This window comes from Coffea eugenioides, chromosome 6, assembly GCF_003713205.1.
Source record: "Coffea eugenioides isolate CCC68of chromosome 6, Ceug_1.0, whole genome shotgun sequence".
Classification (NCBI taxonomy): domain Eukaryota; kingdom Viridiplantae; phylum Streptophyta; class Magnoliopsida; order Gentianales; family Rubiaceae; genus Coffea; species Coffea eugenioides.
This window is the reverse complement of record NC_040040.1, coordinates 41,745,596-41,768,414: the sequence shown is the minus strand read 5'-3', so window position 1 is coordinate 41,768,414 and position 22,819 is coordinate 41,745,596. Positions and strand designations below refer to the sequence as shown.

General features: G+C 35.3%; 1 protein-coding gene across 2 annotated transcripts; it reads left to right on the top strand.

The window, feature by feature from the left end:
• Window positions 1–263: 263 nt before the first annotated feature.
• On the top strand, window positions 264–22,511 carry LOC113775382 (transcription factor IIIB 60 kDa subunit). 2 transcript variants are annotated; one of them, XM_027320230.1, is made up of 20 exons: window positions 264–452; window positions 575–650; window positions 1,142–1,223; window positions 2,729–2,804; window positions 3,383–3,468; window positions 3,552–3,628; window positions 6,640–6,696; window positions 7,732–7,844; window positions 8,327–8,406; window positions 8,541–8,627; window positions 9,092–9,172; window positions 9,557–9,724; window positions 9,810–9,953; window positions 11,259–11,331; window positions 11,428–11,549; window positions 13,370–13,450; window positions 13,893–14,030; window positions 16,332–16,421; window positions 19,780–19,833; window positions 22,210–22,511. In XM_027320230.1, exons 2-20 carry the CDS (start codon window positions 589–591, stop codon window positions 22,417–22,419), a joined length of 1,881 nt encoding a protein of 626 aa, XP_027176031.1. In that variant the 5' UTR covers window positions 264–452; window positions 575–588; the 3' UTR covers window positions 22,420–22,511. The 2 variants fall into 2 exon arrangements, with proteins under 2 accessions (XP_027176031.1, XP_027176032.1); XM_027320231.1 differs by lacking the exons at window positions 2,729–2,804; window positions 3,383–3,468.
• The last annotated feature ends 308 nt before the right edge of the window (window positions 22,512–22,819 follow it).

Genomic DNA, 22,819 nt, shown 5'->3' with positions numbered 1-22,819 from the left:
TAAGGTAGGACATTAATATCAGATCCTAAAGAGATAAATGAAGTATTTAAACTACTAGTAAAATAATTAATAATATTACCCAATTAAATAGTTTTAAGCAAATAAAAGACAGGAAAATTCGGGTTTCACATTCCACACAGTAAAAGCTGGAAGGGAAAATAAAAAAAGAAGAATGTGAAAAAGTAAATAAATAAAAGCAAAGCATAGCAGTATTTAACGCACTGCAAAGCAGCAAGAGACTTTCCCTCCATCCCTTTTACAGTTAAACTTTGCCTCGCTCGTTCCCCACCTTGGCTCCTCTAGGCTTCATTGCTCTGTCCTGGTCCATCAGCGAATTTAAAACCCTAAAACCCCATCCGTCAGATGGCAATCCTTGAGAGCCAAAACAGAAAATTTTCTCACTTGTTTTAGATATCAAAAGCTGAGGTATCAATCATATTCACCCTGCAAAGGTTCGTGTCATTTTGTCCGACAACAATTATAGTATTCTTTAACGATGATTATACTGTTTGCATTTTGATTTCAATTTGATTTGATTGATCGACATTTGGTTTTGGTTTAATGGGTTCTTCAGATTGCTGAAGAAGAATGGTTTGGTGCAGTAATTGTGCAAAAAATATTCAGCGGCCAGACTATGTTGATGGCAAGATGTAAGGCCTTTTTAATCCTAAATTTGCTCATTTCTTAAACCCTTTTACTAATTTTTTTTGATGATTTACTATTTTGTACATATGGATGTCTATTAGGGCTCATCTAGATTATTGATGTTTGGAAGATAGAGGATTGTGTGATCTGAAGAGGAATGTTTCGATAGTGTCATTCTTATTGTTTCAATCCTGCTGTTGATTCGGTGGACAAGTTCTTGATGAGAATGATTTTGGTACTTTTCAGAGGGCCGCTGTTTTTTGTTGTTATCTTATTGTTTCAATTGTTTATATGTAGATATTATTCATTTTTGCGATGTGTTCATGATGAGGACCAATTTTGGTGGGCCCTTTTTATTGACATTTTAAAGTTTAAGTTTTGTTTTATGCGTTGTTGTTGTTCACATTTTGGATGAGTTCTTGATGATAATGATTTTGGTGCCTGGGAAAGGACTGCTTAAACTGTCATCTAATTGGTCTAATTTTTTAATCGGTAGATGTTGTTCATTATGTGGACGAGTTCTTGATGAGGATAATTTTTCTAGCGAACCCACCTTTTCAAAGAATGCAGCTGGACAGGTGTGCTTCCTTTTCACGGCATTGGGCTTAGTTTATGATTTTCAGTTCTGTGAAATCTTTGAGCATTGTAATGTCTTTGTTGTCTGTTTATGTTATTCAATTCTCATTCGACTATTATGGCCTCTCGATTTGATATGCTTAGTCTGCATTATACTTGTAAGAACAAATCATTTTTCTTTCTTTTTTTTTTTAACACCAAAAAGAGTTAGCTTTATGATTAGAAGAGCAACTAAGGGGTAAGCCACCATAAGTACAGCAGAACTGCAGTTTACAAGCATAAACCTACTAAGAGCAAAACTATGAAAGCAAAGAATGATTACTGAGTACAGAGAAAACTAACAGGATTTGCTGATCCAAATCCCAACTGATACTCAGCTCCCAATTCCTCTTGCGATGCTCCACTCTAGTGAAATTCATCAGTGGGAACTTAACTTCATTTATCACTCTTTGAAACACAACAGAGCAAGGCCTGTTAATCCTTTGACAGATTACACGATCCCTAGGATGAGATACTTGATAAACAGCCACTGTTAGGGCTAATCTGCATTCATGTACACCACCAATCAGATTTTATCTGTCCATTGAGAAGCACCTCTATAAAGTAAACTCAGAGCTTGCACCTATCTCCAAATCTGACAAGAAAATTTACAATGAAAAACAGTAATATACTGTTTCATTTGTTGAACGACACAGTAAACAGGTGTAGTTATCTACCATACCCCAGTTTTTCATTCTAGTCAGAGAGAACAGTTTATCCCTCCAGACCAACCATAGAATGTAAGCAAATCATGGAACAGAAACCTTTATATCAAACAACTTTATGCCACTGGACACAACTATGACTTTGCTGTAAAGATTTGCAAGTCGAATTCACATTAAAGTCCATCGTTTGATAGGCTTCCAGACCAGCTTCTGATCAGTAAAGGGAATAAAGCTGAAGGTGTAAAAATAATCATTAGACTGATTGGCTCCAGTCTTATGAACTTTCAGGTCAATATCATGCAGAGTCAGAAATGAAAGATGATTCAGGATTGCTTACAAGTACAATAATGTAAGAAGTGGCCTCAGTTTCAAAGGGCTAATTATGTTACTGAACCCTTGGTAGGCTAAAGAAAAGACCATAGAGAAGATTTAACGATCAATAATATTACCATACTCATTTGGTGTGTTAATTGGCTGGATTGATGTCATGGAATCCAAACTTGACCTGAATGTCTGTTCAAGAGGCTTGAGCCTGGGCCTGAGCTTAACTGGAGGAACCTAAGTAGTCTGGTCCTGGTCCTTGGTAAAATTGGGTGTGGATACCTCTATCTGGTTCATCCTTCACACTGTTATAATGGAAATCAGTTATAGATTTTTGGTAGGCAAACTAGAAGAGAAACAAGAATTGAAATAGAGAACGGATTAAGGAAATTCTACTTGTAGAAACCATGAATAGTGGAGAGGTGACTGTTATTAAATTGATCCACTATCACCTACTTAGGCTAACTTAAGTTTATTTCTAGAGTCAATTGTCAGGAAATTATGTGAAGACTGTTCAAAGTGATTACTCAGCATCACGTGAAAGAATATTGGCTGGAGGTATATTTTCTGTTTCTTTCTCATTCACTTATTCGAAGGATGAGATTTAGGCACTTCTTTAGGTACTCTCTTTGATTGGTGTGGTTTGTGGATGTGCTTGTCTATTACAGGTATCTAAATTTATGGATTACTTGCCTTTTGTTTTCTGAATCAGGAAAAAACAAACATGTCAAATTCATTTTTACAAAGGTATAATTATGCAGTACAAGGTTCAATGCATGGAAGTAAACAGAAGGTGCACTCATTGGAAAACCATTTTAACATCCAAATAATATTCCAAAAGTAGCCTTAAATGTGAGGCATTCAGATGCATGCATGTGGTGACCTAATCATAGAGAGTAAAATGTGGTATCACACTAGCACATGGTGAACTGGATGACTTGGAACTTTTGTTGGTTAGGTTTATCACTTGTTTTATCTTTCTTTCTATTAGTCAGAAATAAAAACACAAAGAGTAGAGTAACAAATAAAGGCATGATTTGTGTGCTTCTTATCATCTTCTTCATGCACCGTGGTCATTGATCTGGAAGCTAAACAAGATCCACCCATCGGCTGTCTGATTTCTTTTGTCTTTGCAGCATATAATGGTATAGAAAGTATAATGTATGCCTTGGGTATTGATGGTGGTGATTCTATATCTCGCCCAGCTCTGGCCTTTTATACAGTATGGCTTTTCTATTGAGACTCTTTTTCGGAAAATGCTAGACTTTATTGTTGTTTTGGAATTTAACAAATACCAAACTTCAGATTGCAGTTGAGCGGAATTTCACAAGGGGCCGCAGAAAAGAGCAAGTTGAGGCTGCTTGTCTTTATATTGCATGTCGGTGAGGAATTGATCTGAAAACATTTTGTTTCTTGAACCATTTTTCTGATAAAAATGGAAAAATTATCCCTTACGAAAGGCTTATCATGGACAGTAGATGGAAATCTTTAGGATGAAGAAGAGAAATGCTTTTTGTCTGTTATGTTTTTGAAGTTGAGCAGAAAATATAGCATTTCTTCATTGAGAGAGGAGGACGACTATAAGTAGAAGTCATGTATAAAGAGTAATATCATCTCTGGTATCATACAAAACAGAGATATAGGTATACTTTGGGGACTTCTGTTCATGGATGTTTTTGTAGTTGGCTATATCAGTCATTGTTGCCTCCAGGACTGACCCTGAGGCTTGCCTTGATAGAACATGAAATTTGCAAGTTCAATCCCAATGTCTTGATTTCTAGTGGCAATACATCGAGGACCCATATATATACCATCTGCTAATACATGACCAACTAATGTTTGAATAAAAAATTTTCTGCATCATCCCATTACGAGTACTCACAGAAATACTACTTCAACAAGTCTGCACATGAGATATCCAGCGTCTGATGTTCATACAGTAGTATCCACAACCCCTTTTATGGAAGGGTAGTTGTCAGATAAATGTTTTCTTCTCCTTTCAAACCTTGAGACTTTTTTGCTTGCTTCCCAACCTTCAGCAATAAAGTTTATGTTGAATAAATCTAAACCTCGTGGAAAATTGTTTTTAACCTGCATAAATTAATTTCACGCATAGCACCTAGGATGCAAGACCAACTTAGTAAACTTGCATTTGTTGCATGGTCTTTTTTCATTCAAGAGAGTAGAAAGTTTTTATTTTTCTTTTCAATACTTATTTTAAGACTGTAGTTTTTTTTAAAAATCGCTCTGGCCTGATTTGAATTACTACTTCCCTTTTAAGACGTCCAAACATGATAGCAACCTTTCCCAAAATGTATGCACTTTTCCGCCCCTATTTGCATCCTTGTGACAGTTAGTTCCGCAAAACTGACAAAAGTGAGAAGCTGCAGTGAAAGGTTGAAGTTGGCCAAATCGGGTACGAAAAGTCATTTAATAAAAGGTAGTTGAATTGGGATCAAAAAGTCATTACAGTATGAGTAGGCATTAGGAAATAGATGAATTGAGCTCTTTAATCTTGCTTAAAACTCAGTTGATAAATGACAAGACAAAATTATATTCTTAATATTTGGTTATAGACAATGTCATGTTTTAGAATCAAAGCAACTCCCTTTTAACATTATACTTCTTCTCTGCTAACTGTTTGTCTCTCTAGATCTGTTGCCTAAACTCCTTTTGACCCTTGGACATTGAATGCTTTTGAGACTTCAAGGTCAAATAAAAGATTTATCCTTGTGTAATACATTATCTACGTGATAACATGCTTTTTTGGAATATCCAGTTATTTATGAGGAATCGAGATACTGTCAGTATATGTAAAACTTACGAGAATCATTTTTTACTTTTATGTGCTGCATGAAAGAGTAAAATGAGTTTGAATGAAGGATAAATAAATTTTTTTACTTCATTTTAGTTCTACGACGGCAACATCTGCTACCCAATTGCTACTTATAAAGAGAAGAGATGATTCCATTTAGCAAATGGATTTTATGTTTTTCAGTTGATTAAAAGGAAATTATGGTGGCAATATATCTAGCTCATTCTCCTTGGTGCAGGGGCATAAAAGGAAATGGTCCAAAACAGAAACAAAAATGGAAATATAGGGACTTTCCTCCTGTGTATTGGATCTCATTTCCGTCCATAGCAATGATTGCATGAATAAAATATCTTCCTTGATCTCTATATAGCAGAATATGTAGTTCAAATTTGTGAAAAGAGGGAAAATAGTATTCTATACCTAAGATATTGAACCTTCTTTTATATAACTAATCAACAGGAATTGTTAGGTAGTCATTAACCTGTACTGACTGCCTTGCCTTTAATGCCAGTTTTACATGCATGCGTTATGCTTAAAATTTGGTCCATGTGACATGATCTTTTGATATGTCAGAATAGTATATGAGAGAAAATAGATACTGTAACTCCACCTGACTTTCCACTATGTGGGGAACATATCCTGTCAAACAGATTTTTAATGCTACTAGATGAAATTATATAGTGGCTTATTACATCATCAATCTTTTTAAAGAATTCCAGGTGAATCCTTGCCAAAAGAACAGGATCAGCCTTTGCTACTGGGAGGTCAATGGAAAATATTTCAATTCTTAAAACCTATGCTATCCTTTAATTACTTTAACATCTCTTGATAGCCCTTTAGCAGTTGCTTTAAATTTTCTTGTAAACTCCTGGTCTCGGACATGACAAAATATGAGATGTCTTTTCTGTTTGAGATTGCAATTATGACTTGCTATTTTATATGCCACAGAGAAATAATGCACATGGTTGTTTGATAATATGAACTGTAGTTGCTGTCCTCCTTTTCTAAGACACTTTGATTTACGTATGGTGTGAATAGTGCTGTTAATCGAGCCGAGTATTTGACTGCCGAGCTCAACTCGTGCTTAGCTCGAGCCAGGCTCGAGCTTGCTCAACTAAGCGGACAAGCCTTGAAGTGTGCTCGACTCGGCTCGCCAAATGGGACATGTGACTCGAGCTTGAGCTTGAGCTTGAGCTCAACTAGTTTATCACAAAGGAGCCGAGCTCACATGAGCTCGAGCTCGAGATCGTGCGAATTGATCACAATAAAAACCTGTAATTTTTCAGTTTCTATTCTTTTGACTTGTGAAATGACATATATGCCCTTCCTTATCGAGCCCAAGCGAGCTACTCGAATAATAAACAATTCGAGCTTACTCGGCTCGTTAATTAATCAAGTAAATTTCTAGCTCGAACTCGACTCATTTACTAAAATTGACAAGCTGAGTTTGAGCCTTATCGAGTCGAGCTCAATCAAGTTTTCAAGCTGCTTGTTTTGTTTAACAGCCCTAGGTGTGAACATCCAAATTTAGATCCTGATATGCAATATTTAATCTATATATCTTTTTTCCTTTTGCAGGGAAAACAAAAAGCCTTACCTTCTCATTGACTTCTCAGAATACTTGAGGATAAACGTGTAAGCAATCTTTTTCACTCTTGACATTTCCAGGGCATTATCTTCTATTTAGTCACATTATTTGCACCTTGATCCATCGAGATTTTAGTGGCTTCTGCAATCAGATCTGTGGACATGTTTTGATTAGCTTGAATCATCTAGGCTAAATTTATAATGGCGTTTTGGTTTCACATAATTAATGGGGTACCTTTTTACTTTTTTGTGGGCTTCTCCTTAAAGTAGCTGTCATATTGGGGTTTGAATTTACGTTTGATCAAAAGAATGGGTGAAGGGAAGGCAATAATCCCTGTGATCTTTTCTCTTGTGTGGTTGCTTATATTGTTTGCCTCAAGCATTAAAAATACAAACAATTGAAAGTTGCACTTGTCTGGGGGAAGAGCGATATGACTGGCAACAGAAATTGCAAATTAGTGGATCTCATCGAGTTTAAAATTGGAAGGTCAGCTCAAGCTTGGAAGTGGACAGAATCTGGAATTTGATATAAATCTAATTGGTTAGTTCTCATCCGTAGCTTGTACATCCTGCATTCACATTTCTGTTATTTATCCTATTTGACAGTTGTTATTTTCAGTTTAAGGGGAAATCTGAAAATGCTACTGACTAATGTCTGTATCATTAGGAATTGCTTTTTATTTATCCGTAGCTTGTATATATAGACTTTTTAAAATTTTTTTTTTTTGTAAGTGGGACGTCTTGAACCCAGGACATTCTACTTAAAATTGCTCCCACTTTACCACCCAACCCATCCCTCCCCTTCATTAGGAATTGCTTCTTGTTTACCATTGAGATGTCAAATAACTTGTTATTGAAAGTTTTAGCAGTTTGAGGCTTACATTTCATTAAGAAACATTGTTTAAATCTTTCAATATATTATTCTTGCTGTTTTCTATGGTCCAATGTCTGAAATATCCATTTTGTGAAAGAGGCAGTGATGGTTGTTTATAGAGATTTTTGGGACTGTGTGAGTGACTGAAATCCTCAGGCTATTATGTCGATATGCTGCAAAGTCATTGACTGGTTATTTTTTTGTTGCAGTTATATTCTAGGTGCTGTGTTTTTGCAGCTTTGTAAACTTCTAAGCCTGGAAGAACACCCAATTGTTCAAAAACCTGTGGACCCTAGTCTTTTCATTCATAGGTTCACTGACCGTAAGTAACTTTTGCATCTATTGTTTTCTGTTTTCTACTTATTCTGTTCACTTTTTTAATGTTTGTGATCTCTTAACCTTGTTTAAATTAGCCATCTTTCAAGAACAAGATTGGAAATTTATAAAATTTTTGAAACCATCAGAATCATATCCTTTATAATGTCTTCTTTTGCTCCCTTCTGGCAGCTGCCTGATGCTTAATGGGGCAAGAAAAGAAAGACATTCCCTGAAAAGAGTGTTTTTCTGTATTGAAAGCTTTGATCACTTGTATGACAATTCTCAAGTAGGATTAGTAAACAAATATGAAATTTGTACAAGGGAAATGATGCAATGGCACAATGTTTGATAAGGATAATTGTGGAGATGAAGTTAAGAAATAGATTAAAGAATATTTTAACTCAAAATTACATATCATTTTAATGCCTTTTTGCTGTACTAAAAGATGAAGTCAACCTAGAGCATCATTAACCATCTCTATTATAGGTCTATTTGGTGGAAGAAAGCCTATTGTTTCCAGGACTGCACTTCATATTGTTGCTAGCATGAAACGAGATTGGATGCAGGTTTGATATCACATTTTACATGTGTAAGTTTTATTTGTTACCTTGACCCTTACTAATGCGAATTGCAAGTGAGTGTCACTGGTAATGATGCGACAATTACCCAGTTGTGACAATGATTTTTAAATTGCTATCAGACTGGGAGAAAACCAAGTGGGCTGTGTGGAGCAGCACTCTACATATCTGCTCTTTCACATGGACTTAAGTGTTCAAAATCAGACATAGTAAGTCAAAATCAACTGGTATTCTACTTTGATTTGACGATATGATGTGTCTTACCTGGATCTAAATATGTTTTGTGGGGTGCAACTTTCAACTTCTTGTGTTAAAGTTGTAAATCTTCTACTGCTTAAATCATGGGTTTGCAGAATCAGTGTCTTTAGTAGCATACCTTTTTAGTATGTGTCGTCATCCTTGAACCTGTTCTACAGTTTCTAGTAGATTATTCCCTTCATTCAGTTTTTGGCTTGAAAATTGTTCTTATTTCTTGGTATTTGCACATAAATTTTTATGCTCAGCTGATGCTTGTGTGTTGCGTTTCATTCTTCCATCCAACATTTTACAATTTTTAACTTCCTTATTTTCCTTACTACTATTATGGAAAGCTCCAGCTAATGTAATTCTATTTCAATTTTTATTTTGTATCTTGTATGTCATTTATGCAACAAAATTGTTTGATTGTCTCCAGATAAAGGTTGTACATGTTTGTGAAGCAACATTGACAAAGCGGTTGATTGAATTTGAGAATACAGAGTCTGGGAGTTTAACGGTTTGTACTGTTTACAGTTCTACTACCGCTGATGTTGAGAATTTACAACTTTATTAATTGCAAGAGCTTTAAATTGTTTTTAAGATCTCATTACATGGACAAGTATTGTATACCCCAATTCTTGTTGCTAGGAAAACATGGCAGGCTGCCATGCATGCTACTATTTATGTCCTTTACAACTACTAAAACATCATTCAGAAATTATACATTTGTACCATTGTCTAGACACAAGTTAGCAATTTTCTCGTAACTTCTGCTTCATGCCTGCTATAGATGTTGGTATTTTCTATTCATTATTAGATTCCACTCGCTTTCCTTTTCATATTTTTATTGATTTGAAATGGTTCAATTCTTTTGTCATGCTTTTATAAATGTTAATAATAGATTGAGGAGTTCAACATGAGAGCAGAGGAGCTTGAGAAAGAAGAGAGGTTAAATAAACAACTATTCTCTGGGTCACAAGTATCTGAGAAAGCTGAATTGCTATGTGAACATAAGGGCAGTGGCAAGCCTCCCTTTGCCCATGGACTTTGTGAAAGTTGCTATAGTGATGTAAGTACTTGCTTCTTTCACCTATCATTTCCAATATGGTCAATTTGAAATTGTTGCTTGTATTTATACCTATTTTTTTATGCAGTTCGTTCAACTTTCTGGAGGACTTGATGGTGGATCAGAGCCTCCAGCTTTTCAACGGGCTGAAAGAGAAAGGCTATTGGCCAAGGAAGCTGCTTGTACAAATTGCACTATAACATCAGATGAAAACAACAATAAAGATTTGAATGTAATTATGATCTTTTCATAGTTTTTTTTCTGCGACCTTTTAGAGGTCATTGAATTGTGTCCATGGTACAAATCCTTGAAACATGGAGTAGATTGATTAGGCTGAATACTAATTAGAGTGGAAACATTGCCATTTTTAGGGACATTACTCTAATGTTCTGACTCAAGCTGTTAACATTAGGTGCTTTAATCTCAGGGATCCTCATATAATGGATTTTATTGTGCTCTTTAGGTACTCATATTACCTGGAATGATAAAGTTAGGATAATCTCATGCTCCATGCACTTGGTTGAAATTTTGGTCATTAATTGTGTTGGCTGTCTATGAGTTCTTTGGATCCCATATGCATTACAGGATGGATGTTAAGAGTATACCAACAATCAAAAGGAAGAATAATGTTTCCTTTGGAGCTTGCATATAACAGGACATTTGGCACTAGCACAGTGAAGAGTTTTCCTTTTTAAACAAATATCTGTTGTCTTTCATGACCGTGGAAGATTCATTAGCATAACTATATTTGTTCAGACTAGAATCTTCAATTTCTTGTTCTGGTGGAAGTTGTGTGAATGAACATCGATAAATTAGATCTAGTTTTGCACTACAGATTAGACCATACCTTTCAGATCAAATTTTATGTTTATTTTAATAAACTGTAGAGATGTGGTAGCCATTCTGACATTTCATTGACATGAAATTTTGCATCAAAATGATTTTAAACCATTAGAAAACTGAAATCCACCAGGAATACAGAATCAGGTTTCCATTAGGTGTCAGAACATCATGACATGCTGGTTTTTCTTTCATTTAAGGAACTAGCAGAATGTATGCAGGTAAATTTGTGGAGCTGTATAACGAAATCGATGGTCTAGAGAAAAAATAGAATTAATTTCACCTTAAATGGTGCCTCATTTCTGATGGCATATGTGAGATGCAGTAATGGTGATTACAAAACTTGCTCGTAATAGCAAGTCCTTTTTGTTTTGGAAAAACCAAATTTATTTCTTGTGTTTTGTCATTTGATTACTATAGCTAGAACAATCGGTTATACCATTGTGAAATCTCTCTTTTAATGTGGTGTCTTTCTGTATGATTTTCATGCTGTTAGTCTGATTGATAGTTTGTCATACTAAGCTCTGTGCATAGAAACTTTTCTTGGAGAGAGATGCATAGATGGGTCAATGCATCTTCTCAGTAAAAATCTCAATTTGCCTTTTAATATTGCTTTCAGTATTTTGTTGATCTTAACCCTTATTTATTCGGAATCTTTTCTTTTTCTTTTAAATATTCTCCTCTTTTTTGTCATTAGTCTGTCAAAGAAGGGAAAATCCAGAATGGCAGTGGAATTGAAAATTCACAGCTAACAGAGTCTGAAGCAATAGGTACTGAAGCATTTTCTTTAGCTAGGGGACGTCATTTTAAAGTCGAATATCTGCTGCTAAACACATAAAATGATCACTTTTGTCTCATAATTTTAGGTGCTGTCTCTCGGATTCCATCCAATCAGGAAAGTGATGAAAATAATTTGACTGTTATGGACTCTGGAACTCCTGATGGCTGCAATGAATCAGAAAGCTTTTCTGATATTGACGATCTTGAGGTTTGTAACTTTTCCTTATTGAGATTCTTCAAATGGAACCATTCGTTTGCTGGTTTATCATTGTGATTTTGTTCTAGAATTAGAAAGAAAAGGACAATTGACACGTTGGATAGAAATAAATGGAGGCTGACTTTGGGAATACATTCATCTAGTAAAATTATTGATTTAGTTAATTTTGTTTTTTGAGCTTGATTGTAATCATAAGTGGATATGTAAAATAGGCATCAGCTGTGGGCACAGCTTTGTTATGTGAATACAAAATTATAGTTCTCTACAGACTAGGAACACTTGTAGAGGTGTAGAAGTGCCCTTTTTTTTGCTAGTCTCTTGCAACGGACTGGTTAGCACCTGACTTTCTTTATTTCCAATTCAAATGTAAAATTTCCAAGTCTTTCTTAGAAGCATAAATATTGATAGGTTGTGTTATATTTTCAAGGTCCCCTATGGGTGCCACCCGCTAAAAGGATGTGAACCAGACTCATTCTCACATAGTCTCTTAATTGGCAAAATTGGCAACTACTCTGTGCCGGGTAGTTTATTGATAACAGACTAGAGTATTTGAAAACTCTGCACTCGCTTGTTGTTCATTAAAATCTCCTGTTTGAAAACTTTCTTTTACTTCTCTCAGTCCAAAAAAATTTCAAAAATACCACAAAGGAAACAGGATAACACACAAAAGCATACTCAAGAATCAGAGATACCTTCTCTCTTCTTGTGGACGTGCCCCAACATTTGAGCAGTCTTTTGCCCCATCCCCTGTGTGTTCTGGCTCACTCAAAAGGGTCCCTAAGGCATACGGTTCTGCAGGAATCTTCCAACATTATAACAGAGCCAGATTGTAGGTTTTCTTGCACATAAAATACCAATTAATATATTTCTTTCTCCTCAATTTGCAATCTTCAGAAAAAATTTCTGTGAACCTGAGCTTCCCATCTAGAAAAGCTTTTTATTTTTTATTTTGAGATCTGCCTCCAAAATGTGCTTTCGTGAAAAATCAGTGTTTCCATTTGTTTCATGTAATGCATTTTGCAGAAAAGCTCTGCTTATTCTATTAACCTTCCATAAAAGGCTACACGCCTTCTTTTATTCTTTACATTTAATTCTGGTGTTCAAACTCAGATACTTTTCTTTCCCTTTTTAGTGGGTCTCATGGTGCACCGGTTATTTTCGTGGAAGATATTGTATAGGAGACGTCCTACAGATTAATGGTTTGAATGAGTGACGTAAACTAGTTCATAGCAACCTTGTTCAACATTTATCTGTGCTGCTTCATCCTAAGTGGCTATTATGCAATGTTTACCGTTCTGACTTTATGACTTTAATGTTGTTCTGAAGATCTGTATTTGTTACTGATTCTAAGGCATGCAACCTCTTTCTGGTTGATCCTAATAACCCTATTTCATCTTTGGCAATATGCTTATTTCATCTTACCTTATTTTTGGCTCTATTTGTGATCACATGTTGCTTACAAAATAATTATGAAGTTACTTCACTACTTGATACCGGAATTGCTAGTTTCAAAATTTTTCTATATTGTTGGCGGACACGTATAACTTGCTGTCACGTGTTTTATCGAGTAACAAGCTGAGACATGTACTTTCTCATTCTTTAACACCCCTGCTTTTGCATAGTATCATTTCCACCCTGATGCCCCTTTTCTTCTCTTTTCTTCTTTTTTTTCTCCTCTCTTTGGCTTTTGTCCCTTGATATATAAGCAAGAATAGTCTGTCAGATATGATTTTTGGTCTTCCTCACTTTGTCAAATATTTGCACTTTGGAGTTATAAAATATTCTTACTTCCCCATGGCAACTTTGGGCAGGTGGATGGGTACCTTCACAATGAGGAGGAGAAGCACTACAAGAAGATTATTTGGGAGGAAATGAATAAAGAATATCTTGAGGTGATGTTGAATTTGTTATTCAGAGCAATGTATACAAATATTTTAAATGACCTTTCTATATCTCTAGCTCTCTAAGAATATTTTGGAGCATTATTACAAGAATTATCCTTCTGAAGTTTTAAAACGGTCAAGATATAATTTTTATATGTCTTCGTGGAAAATTAATGTTTTGGTCTAAAGAAGCAGCTTTTGGTTATTATATTTTCTATCAAAATGTTGCATGCAGATTTATGTCTATATTAGAGTGTAAGTGTGAAACAAATTTCCGAGAATCTTGGACCAGTAATCCTCTCAAAATTAATCGCTATTTTTATCATGTTATTTAATTTTTGCAATTATTCTTTGGAGGTTTGCCTCTTATATTACCACATTTAGCAAAATTTTCACCAGAAAGTAACTTTCATTGGTACATATTAGAAATTTCTGGTGTCAACTGATACAGGAGCAAGCAGCCAAGGAAGCAGCTGCAGAAGCTGCAAGGAAAGCTTTTGAGGCGAATTTGCAGAACTGTTCTGAGGATATGCAAGCTGCACAGAAGCTTGCTGCAGCAGCTTCAGCAGCTGTGGCAAAATCTAGAAAGGTAGTGTTTCAAAAATTCTTTTATAATTCATAAAGTTTCTTTATGTTAGACTTTTGAAACCTCCTGTGAATGTCTACTATTTGTGATTATTGACTTTCTGAGTCATTTCAACTAAGTATGCATTCAGCCATGTCTTTTGTTCTTGTCCCTTGTTTATGCTGTATGCTTCACTTAAATGATATTCTCCCAGGCTGAATTTAGAGTTTTCTGACGATTTCTACAGCATGCCTATATATCTAATGTGTCATATTTAAGAAGGGTGAGCGTACAAGGATCTGACTTGTTTCTGTTATGGGATTCCATGATGCTGACATATGCTAATTAAAAGAGTAAACTACAATTTAGCTCCCTGTTGTTTAGTGCTTGTTCACATAACCGTTCTATGGTTTTCAAAAGCTATACATAAGCCCCCCGTGCTTTGGACTAAAGTGTCAAAGTGATGGAGTTGTCCTCCATAGTGGAGCCAACTGAAATGTCGAGAGTACCCCAATTGTCAAGACAAGAATTATTTGTTCTATGCATAACAGAAACTATAGGAGGGTTAAGTAAAAAAGAGTTAAATCACAAGGGGCTAAAGTGTAATCACCCTACACTTATATATCTTGGCTGCTACAGTCATTTTAGTCTTTCAGTGGGGGTAAACTTGTCTGCTGCTTTTCAATGGGGATCTTTTTTGTAGAGGGAATTATTTTTTAACTACAGTCAATTTAGTTTTTTGATTGGGGTAATCTTGAGATTTCAGCTGGTTCTCTTATAGAGGACTCTTCCAGTTACTTTGACACTTTCTTCCAGCCAGGGTGAGGGGTGCTATTTATAGTTTTTGAAACCATAAGAAGGTTAGGTGAAAAGGTGCCAAACCACTGGAGGCCAAAGTAAAATTTACCCTAGTTATAAGTATGAGAACTAATTTGTTCTATATATCCAGGCTACCTACTGTAGTTATGATCTGTTAGGTAGAGATGTTGACTGATTTTTTCTGATTCTTCTGCTGTTATCCTAGCCATTGAATTAACAAACTAGCCTAGCAACTTCTTCACATTGGCCTAAACTTAAATTTAGCTCTTAGTAAGCATTATGCCATTGTAACAATCTCACATATTTGATGCATGAAAAATTTGAGTATTGTCATTTCCTGATTGAACAGTTATGCACCAATTGCCATGAAGACTTTGAAAAAGATTGCCGATTGTTAATCTGGTGTGAAATGTTGCTAATCATCAATTTAATAGTTCCTGGAGAATCCAATCCTCAGTTTTCTAGTACCAGCATTTTGGCTTAGAAATCTACCAAGTGTCACTCCATTGTCTTCTTCTCATTGATTTTGCATGAAGAGAGACTTGATGTATTGCTACTTCTGACCCTGTTATACTCGAATTTTGGCTTTGTCCTACATGAGCTTTATGTTTGGTTATTTAATGCTAATCCATCTCCACTTTGGGTGGGGTTATTAAAATTTTGATACATCTACATTTTGTATGTAAACTACAAAATGCATATGGCCATTGGCCACAATTTTTGGGATTTTCATTAAATTTCCTACACTGACACATGCATTAAATTCATATGTTTAAAGATCTAGTGCTGATAAAATATGCAGAATAAGAACTGTAGTTTAAGTCTGAACAAGTAATCTATGGTGGAGTTGTTTTTGACCTAAACCATCCCAAGGTACTTAAATCAATGAGTTGATTCGGGGCTACATTATTGGATGTGGACATTGCAACTGCTAGCTTCATGTTTATTACGAGATTTATGTGGTTGAGAGGACAAAGATGGTGCATGTAGTCATTTGAGAGGACAAAGTTGGCTCTAATAAATTAGCTGTGCTGATCCACTTAAATTGAGAAAGCCTGGAAAGGCATTTGTCCATGTAGTCATTTGATGTGTAAGTTTGTAAAACCACAGATGATAGCCTCTTCAAATTTGAGACAGTCAGGATGCTCCAACTGCAGTAAATTTTTATATTTTTTAGTGTGGATAATTTAGGCAAAGAAATATGGAAACAATCTTACTATAGCTCTCTTTTCTTCTTATCAGAGGAGCATTTCCACTCAATAATCCTCCCTCTTCTTTTTATCACTTTAAAGAAAAAGTATATGAACTTTCTTCAGCAAGTGATTTTGAATTTCCCCGTGTTCCAAGAAGTGGCAGATCATTACATTCTGTTTTTCTCTGTTGCATTTTCTGTATTTAATATTTCTGGATGTGGTATAGTTACCTTTTCTCTTTTATAAAGTGCTGAGTACTTTGTTTTTATTGTGATTTGAAAAATTATATATCATGCTTTGCTGTCATTTGGAGGAGAGACAACAAAAACGAGCAGCAGAACTGAGGAATTTGGGTCCTGCTCAAACAGCTGCAGAGGCCACGAGACAAATGTTGACTAGAAAGGTACACAAGGAAATGTAGGAATACCATATTGATTGTTTCAAATTTTTATTGTTTATCAGAGATTTCTTTATATTGAAACTGGAACCATTTTTGGTGCTGTCAGTTTGTTTCTGCCATAGAGCTATATAGTTATACAAGAAAATAGAAATGTCTTCTGATGATATGTATACTCACTTTTGTAGAGACAGTGTACACTGGGGGAGTCGCTAAATGGTTTTATATAGGCGATTAAATGTTCAACTTAGACTGAAATTTTCTAACAATTATTGGAAGACAAATAACTTTCAACGTGTGTCTCAGAATTAGTTACATTAGCATGTTGTCCAAGTAGCAGAAGTCAAACCAATCAAAGATGAGTGCTGGTAACAGCATATTTAGTGTTTCTAGGGAAGCTTGGAAAAAAAAAAGATAGAGGAGATGTTTCAGGATTTGAAGATTCTTTCAGACTATGAAGTATAGTGATTTAGGAACTTGAGTCCTTGTTTCTAGAAAGAATCATTGAAGTAGATAAGAACTTGTTCAGTTGTTAAGTACCATATTCTTGTCTGTTTTGTCAAGTCTTGCACACTATTAGCTCTCGTTGTCTGCAGTTTCTGTAAGTACCACATAAACAGCACATTTTTTTTTGGTAAGCCATTCTCCCTTCATACTTGTAGTTGGAATTTATTCAATGAAAATTTTCTTTCTATATTTCCAATTATCTGCAAAAAAGGTCTGCTGTAGTTTGTTAGAATATAACCTCCATCCTTTGACGTCCAAGTTGTGACACTTCTTGTCTATTTTCCTTTGGGGGTCTGCATGATTTTTTTTTTCCTCATGTCAAGTGTTTTTTCCTTTATAAGCAGTATGCCTTTTTGGTCATGTTTAATTAGGCTTCAGCATTCAGAACATTGAGATGCTCTAAGGACTATTTCCCAGTTTCCTAATTTACTCTAGGTTTTTCTTCAGATCATTGTCCATTATAATACAGCTATCTATTTTGTACATCTTGAGTCTATGCAGTCAGCTACTTATTTGATAAAAGCGCTCAGAAGTACTAAAGAATGGGAGTATTGATTAGTTTGAAAAGCTGAAGAACATCTAAGGGTCTTCTAGTTGAGGTTCAGATATTCAAATAACAGCCTTAGTTAAACAAACGAACTTGTAGTGTTTGGAGACACCATAGCCTGTTCTTGATCAAATTAAACTGTCATTAGCACATGAGAGTGGCATGTACATGAACCAGATGAAGATAAAAAATTCCTGTTATACATATCCCCGTGGAAACCTAGGTAAGCACATTTTTTTGGAGTTATGTCAATTCCTTGACTCTTTTTTATTTTATTTTTATGTGCTCAATTTTTTTGGAAGGTCCATCAACAAAAAGTGTTTTGTTTGGTTGGAGGTTGACATTTTATTCTTTTACGATATATGTATTGAATCACCTTTGGGGTTGGGCTGTATGAAGATAATTCCATTGTAAATTTAGCATCTTAAGTGTGACAAGTACTAACTGGTGGGTTTTCCACATGATGAGATGTGCTGCTATGCATTACACTTCTGTAAATTTGCTGATAAATAAACTAGCCTTCAAGTGGCCACAAAAATCTCTTGGTCTGCTGATTCACCAGTATCTTTCATAGCAAAGAGAAACACTGCTATTACAAAGAAGAGTGAAAGCTGTTTTGGTGCAGAGCAAGAGAAGCTAAAGAGTAGTAACAACAAGAAACATGTGCTGGATATATGCTCATTCACTAAAATTTAGTATTAGCTAGTAATGTTAGCTTAGTCTGGCTAAGGTTTTGAGTAGCTTAATGCGGACCAGAAATCATAAAGTTAGCTTTAAGTGTATTTTTAGTTCATCTCCTCAACATATATGTTTTAAGGAATGGGTTTCTTTTTACCTTTATACCAATGAGAGTACTCCTGCCTTCACTGACCCAAAATGAACATTAACTTATAAAAATCTTAACAAATGAATTAGACTTCCATTATGAGTTGTCTTTGGAGTTCTTGTTTGTCCAGTTTCTGTTTCCCAGTTGTGTATTTCACTGCACTAGTGCTTGTAATAGCAGACATGATGTAGCAAATGGGAAATGTTGATGATTTCCAGCTAAGGTAATTGGGGAAGAAAATAAAAGAGCAAAGGCAGAATTGAAGCTTGAAAGCTCTCTGCAAATTCTCGAGTTTTGATTGACAAAAGGCTTAACTGAAACATACAACTGAGCCCCCTTTTATTGACAGAGTCCTTCCCTTATTATTCGAAGTCATAATCCAACTTAAATTCTAATCCTTAAAGGATGACCAAGAAGGAGTAGCTTCCTACTAGACTCTAAAATTTAAACAGATCCAATGCATATAAAACTCTTAAAATAAATCTAAAATAATTCAAAACAAACAAGATAACTGTTGGTCGCATCAGGACGTGGCAGGACTGGAGGGCAATCAACAGGCTTTGGTTGAAATGGATGTCAGCTGCCTTAATTTGCAACCTTAGTCTGTTTTATCCATTTGATGGTCCATAATGAAAGGCATTTATTGGATGTTAGTTCTTGATGATTGTACGAGTTTCTTAATCATGGAGGAGTGGTCATTATTTAAGAAACCAATGTACAATTGGAATGTTGAGACAATTATGCAACTTGATCCCTTAAACAGATAGACAAAGTACAGAAGGTCATGGAGCAAGGAAAAAGGAAAGAACAAGTTGTATTTCGTCAACATGTTTTGCTTGCCACTTTAATTGCAAAATGCTACTGGTCCTTGATAGTCACACACGCTATGAATTTGAAATGAGGGATTGACTTTGGTTTGGAGAAGAATAATCTTGGTACAAATTGTTTAATCTGGTTGATAGCCTAGACGTACCAGTTGGTGGAGAATTCATCCTCTACACTTGAATTCTTATTTATTTTTGAATCTCTACACATGATTTTTTGCTCATTAATTTAGTGGATCTTGAGATCATCTACTAATTAGGTTCAAATCACTGGTTCCATTAGCTGTCATTCTTTCCTGAAGCTTAAAATAAGAACTTTGAGGGTTTCTATTCAAAAGTTTAGGAGAATAATAATGCCTAACTCAACAGCTTGTTTCTATAATCTTCATGAAACTGATAGGAAACAGGTTGCAATTTTTAATGTATGTAGTCAACAGGGGCTATATTACAGCCTTTAAGAATGATGTTTTTGGTGCAAACTACATTATATTAAAATTTTTGTGAAATTCATTATACATGACCTTTAGCGTAAACTAATCCACTTCATTCTACCGAAATATTGGGCCTTTTTGTTTTGTTGTTTATCTGTCTTATTGGACATTACTTAGAGTATCTTACTTTATTTGTGAACTAATGCACATCGTTGTTCTTGTATTGCAGAGATTGAGTTCTAAAATCAACTATGATGTTCTGGACAAACTTTTTGAAGAATCTGTATGTTTTTCTTCTCTTTTCCTCATTTCCTGATCCATCAATAGGATATGCTGCTCTTTTAGTTGTAGTTTTCCTTCTCTTTAATCTTATTTGCGTATCCAACAATCTGGCATGTTGCTGTTCTAGCTATAGTTTTTTTTTTATTTTTTTTTTTAATGAGAGTACATAATTCAGTAAGTAGAGTATGACCATTGGAAAATCATCAAGCTGGCAGCTTGGTGACAAATATATTTACTGAGCTTGGGGTTTTCGAATACATACTAAACTGAGACATAATATCTAATCGGTGGCGTCAATCTTAAATTTGGAAAAATCACCTTGTTTGGTGTCTGCTTGTTGGAGAATTGGGGATCTTGGTCTTTTGTGCCCTCTCCATCACCAAGATCTATAATGGATCACCATCTTCGATTGTAAACCTCTAAATATGAATATTGGTGGAGGCTGAAGAATGAAACGTATATGAGAAAGAAAGGAGAAAAAAGTAGGTTCCTCTGGATAGACTTGTCATAAAAGATTTTGCACATTAAAAATTTTCATTAAAAGATTTTGCACATTTTGCCATTCTATACTGCTTGCAGTCTGGTGGTAGGGGATGCTAAACCTTTTGCCCCCTCAACTTTGAGTCAATTCATGTGCATTACCCAGATATAAGACCTTGAACCTAAAAGGTTACCAAGGGCAAGACTTTTGATGACTTTATTCACCACCTTTCTGGATGCCTTTCTTCAATGTGATAGCATTATTTTTCCAGTATTTCGCCACATGTATGTCAGATGTTCGAAGCAACCATTCCAGGAAAAAATATTCATCATCGGGCTGAAGTAATTTATTATTTCTGTCAATCTGCCTTGAAAATGTCAAATGTATTGAAAGATCACATGGAAAACTTCAATGTGTCAGATGTGAAACATGCAGGATTCAGTTTTACAGTGCAAGTCAAGAGCTTTTCACATTATTCATCTCCATTTAGTGATACTCTATTGACTCTTCATATTCAATAGTTTGATGGTACAACTAATCTGCCAAACATTTCAAGGAGCAAATTGTTCGGCTTCAGGTTGAAGTGATATGTTAGTTGTGTCAGTTGGCCTTATAATGTCAATGGACAAACTTAATATAGAAATCGCAACCTGTGCTGGCGTAAACCTTTTGCCTACTGCTTAATTTTTAAGTAGAAAAAATAAATCTGTTTTGTGTTGGAAGTTTTTCTGTCATTCACTATGTCGGGGTTCATAAGTTGCTGTACATTCTGTCAATTTTCTAAAGCTTCGGTTGTGATGATCCTACTGTTGATCTTGTGGCTAATCCGACAACGAATATCTGCATCATGACTACTAGCTTGTCACGCCTGATATGCCTACTCCTGGTCCTTGTAATTACTCACTAGCTTCACGTAATATTTGGCACATGTAAAGATGCTTTAGAATTGATCAAATTCATTAGAGAAGTTCTTACAGTACTATGAATCTTTGATGCCCTAATATTCTCTGCTGTTTTCTATTGGTACTTAACCTAAGTCTTTCACCTTATATACAATGAGATGGCTAAAAAAAAAAAGGGTGGCATCTTTTATTGAACTTCTGATCATCACATGACAAATGTAGTATGCAAAAAGGTCCACCTTTCAGTCCTGTTCTAGTTTCTTTACTGAATTCCAATATATAATGTGAATTGAACTACCTCATCAGCTATGTGATACATAAATTGTTAGGAAAGTATGATGCATTTTTCTGACATGTTGATTCATCTCCATTTCCAGTGGAGCATAATGACAAACATGGTCAAGGTATAAGTTGATGATGCAGTCCTCCCTGCTCATGCTTTTCTGTCATTTTGAACCCACTGAATATTTATATCTTTGGGACAATAATTCTCAAAAGATTTGTGAACTCCTTTTCTTTTTCCCCATACACTGGGGGTGCTACTCGATAAAGTCGGTCCAGGACTATCTGATTTTTCAGCAAGAAGGCAAATTCTACTGTGTAAAGGAGAGCAACGATTCCTTAAAGATGACATTTTATCGTCGGTTGATGTTATGCTGCTGTTATAGCATCATAGGAAGGCATTTTTTCATTCACCTATTTGTGTCAGCCAACTCATTTTTCTGCAAATTAAAAGAAGTGAAGTGAACTAAAGAGTCAAGCTTAATTCTGGTGGATGATATGATAAAGATATAAAATTTAATGGTTGTGCGTAATGATGAATCTCTTCAGTGTCTTCCAAGTATGCAAACAAAACAGCGGAAGAGGGTAAAATATGCTATTACGGGCTTTAGAACCTAACACTACATGAAGAAGAGCAAGACAGTAAACAGGTTCATCTTTGTCATATTCCTGCCTTAAGTATATTCATGTATGAATACGTTTGTTTGAACAGGTTGTCCCAGACAACTCAAAGCGAACTCGATCAGCGATTGCTGCTACTCCCGGTGATGATAAATTGCCAGATGATTGCAGGAGTCCTGCTTTGGATGATAATTGGGAAGCAGATTGTGCCACTGAAGGCGAAGATAATCTGGGTGTATATTATGACGATGTACAAGAAGAGTATGCTTATGATGATACTTTTGATGATAGCCATTATTAAGAGATGAATTGATTATAAATTTTTTCCTTTCTTTTCAACGCCAAAATTAAAAATAAAAAGACGTAATAAAACCTTGTCATAGTTGTTTGATGTGCTGCAGCAAACATTACAGAATTTTGTTGTTCATAATTCATCTTTTTTTCTTTACTGTTCAATATATATGCTCCGTTTTCTCTGCTTTCTAGTGTTGTGTCCTATATAAGCCGTGTTGTTTCCTGCCAATACTGTGGAAGTTCGGAGATAGTTGTTGTCACCTGTCAACTTTCAGGATGCAGAGAAGGCTTTGTTGAACGTGATAAGAATTGCTTTGATTTGAATGTGCTAAACCGTGGCTTCATTTCTGGAAGAAATAAGCTTCAAGAGCTTAAAATGGATTAGGTGATATCTTAGAAGTTACATA

What these genes read in the sequence shown, in the direction of transcription:
- LOC113775382 (XM_027320230.1), top strand. Translation starts at nt 589, where the DNA reads ATGGTTTGGTGCAGTAATTGTGCAAAAAATATTCAGCGGCCAGACTAT. An exon ending in CAGCTCTGGCCTTTTATACA is followed by an intron (nt 3,469 to 3,551) that starts GTATGGCTTTTC and finishes ACCAAACTTCAG; the next exon opens with ATTGCAGTTGAGCGGAATTT. An exon ending in AACAGAGTCTGAAGCAATAG is followed by an intron (nt 11,332 to 11,427) that starts GTACTGAAGCAT and finishes TCATAATTTTAG; the next exon opens with GTGCTGTCTCTCGGATTCCA.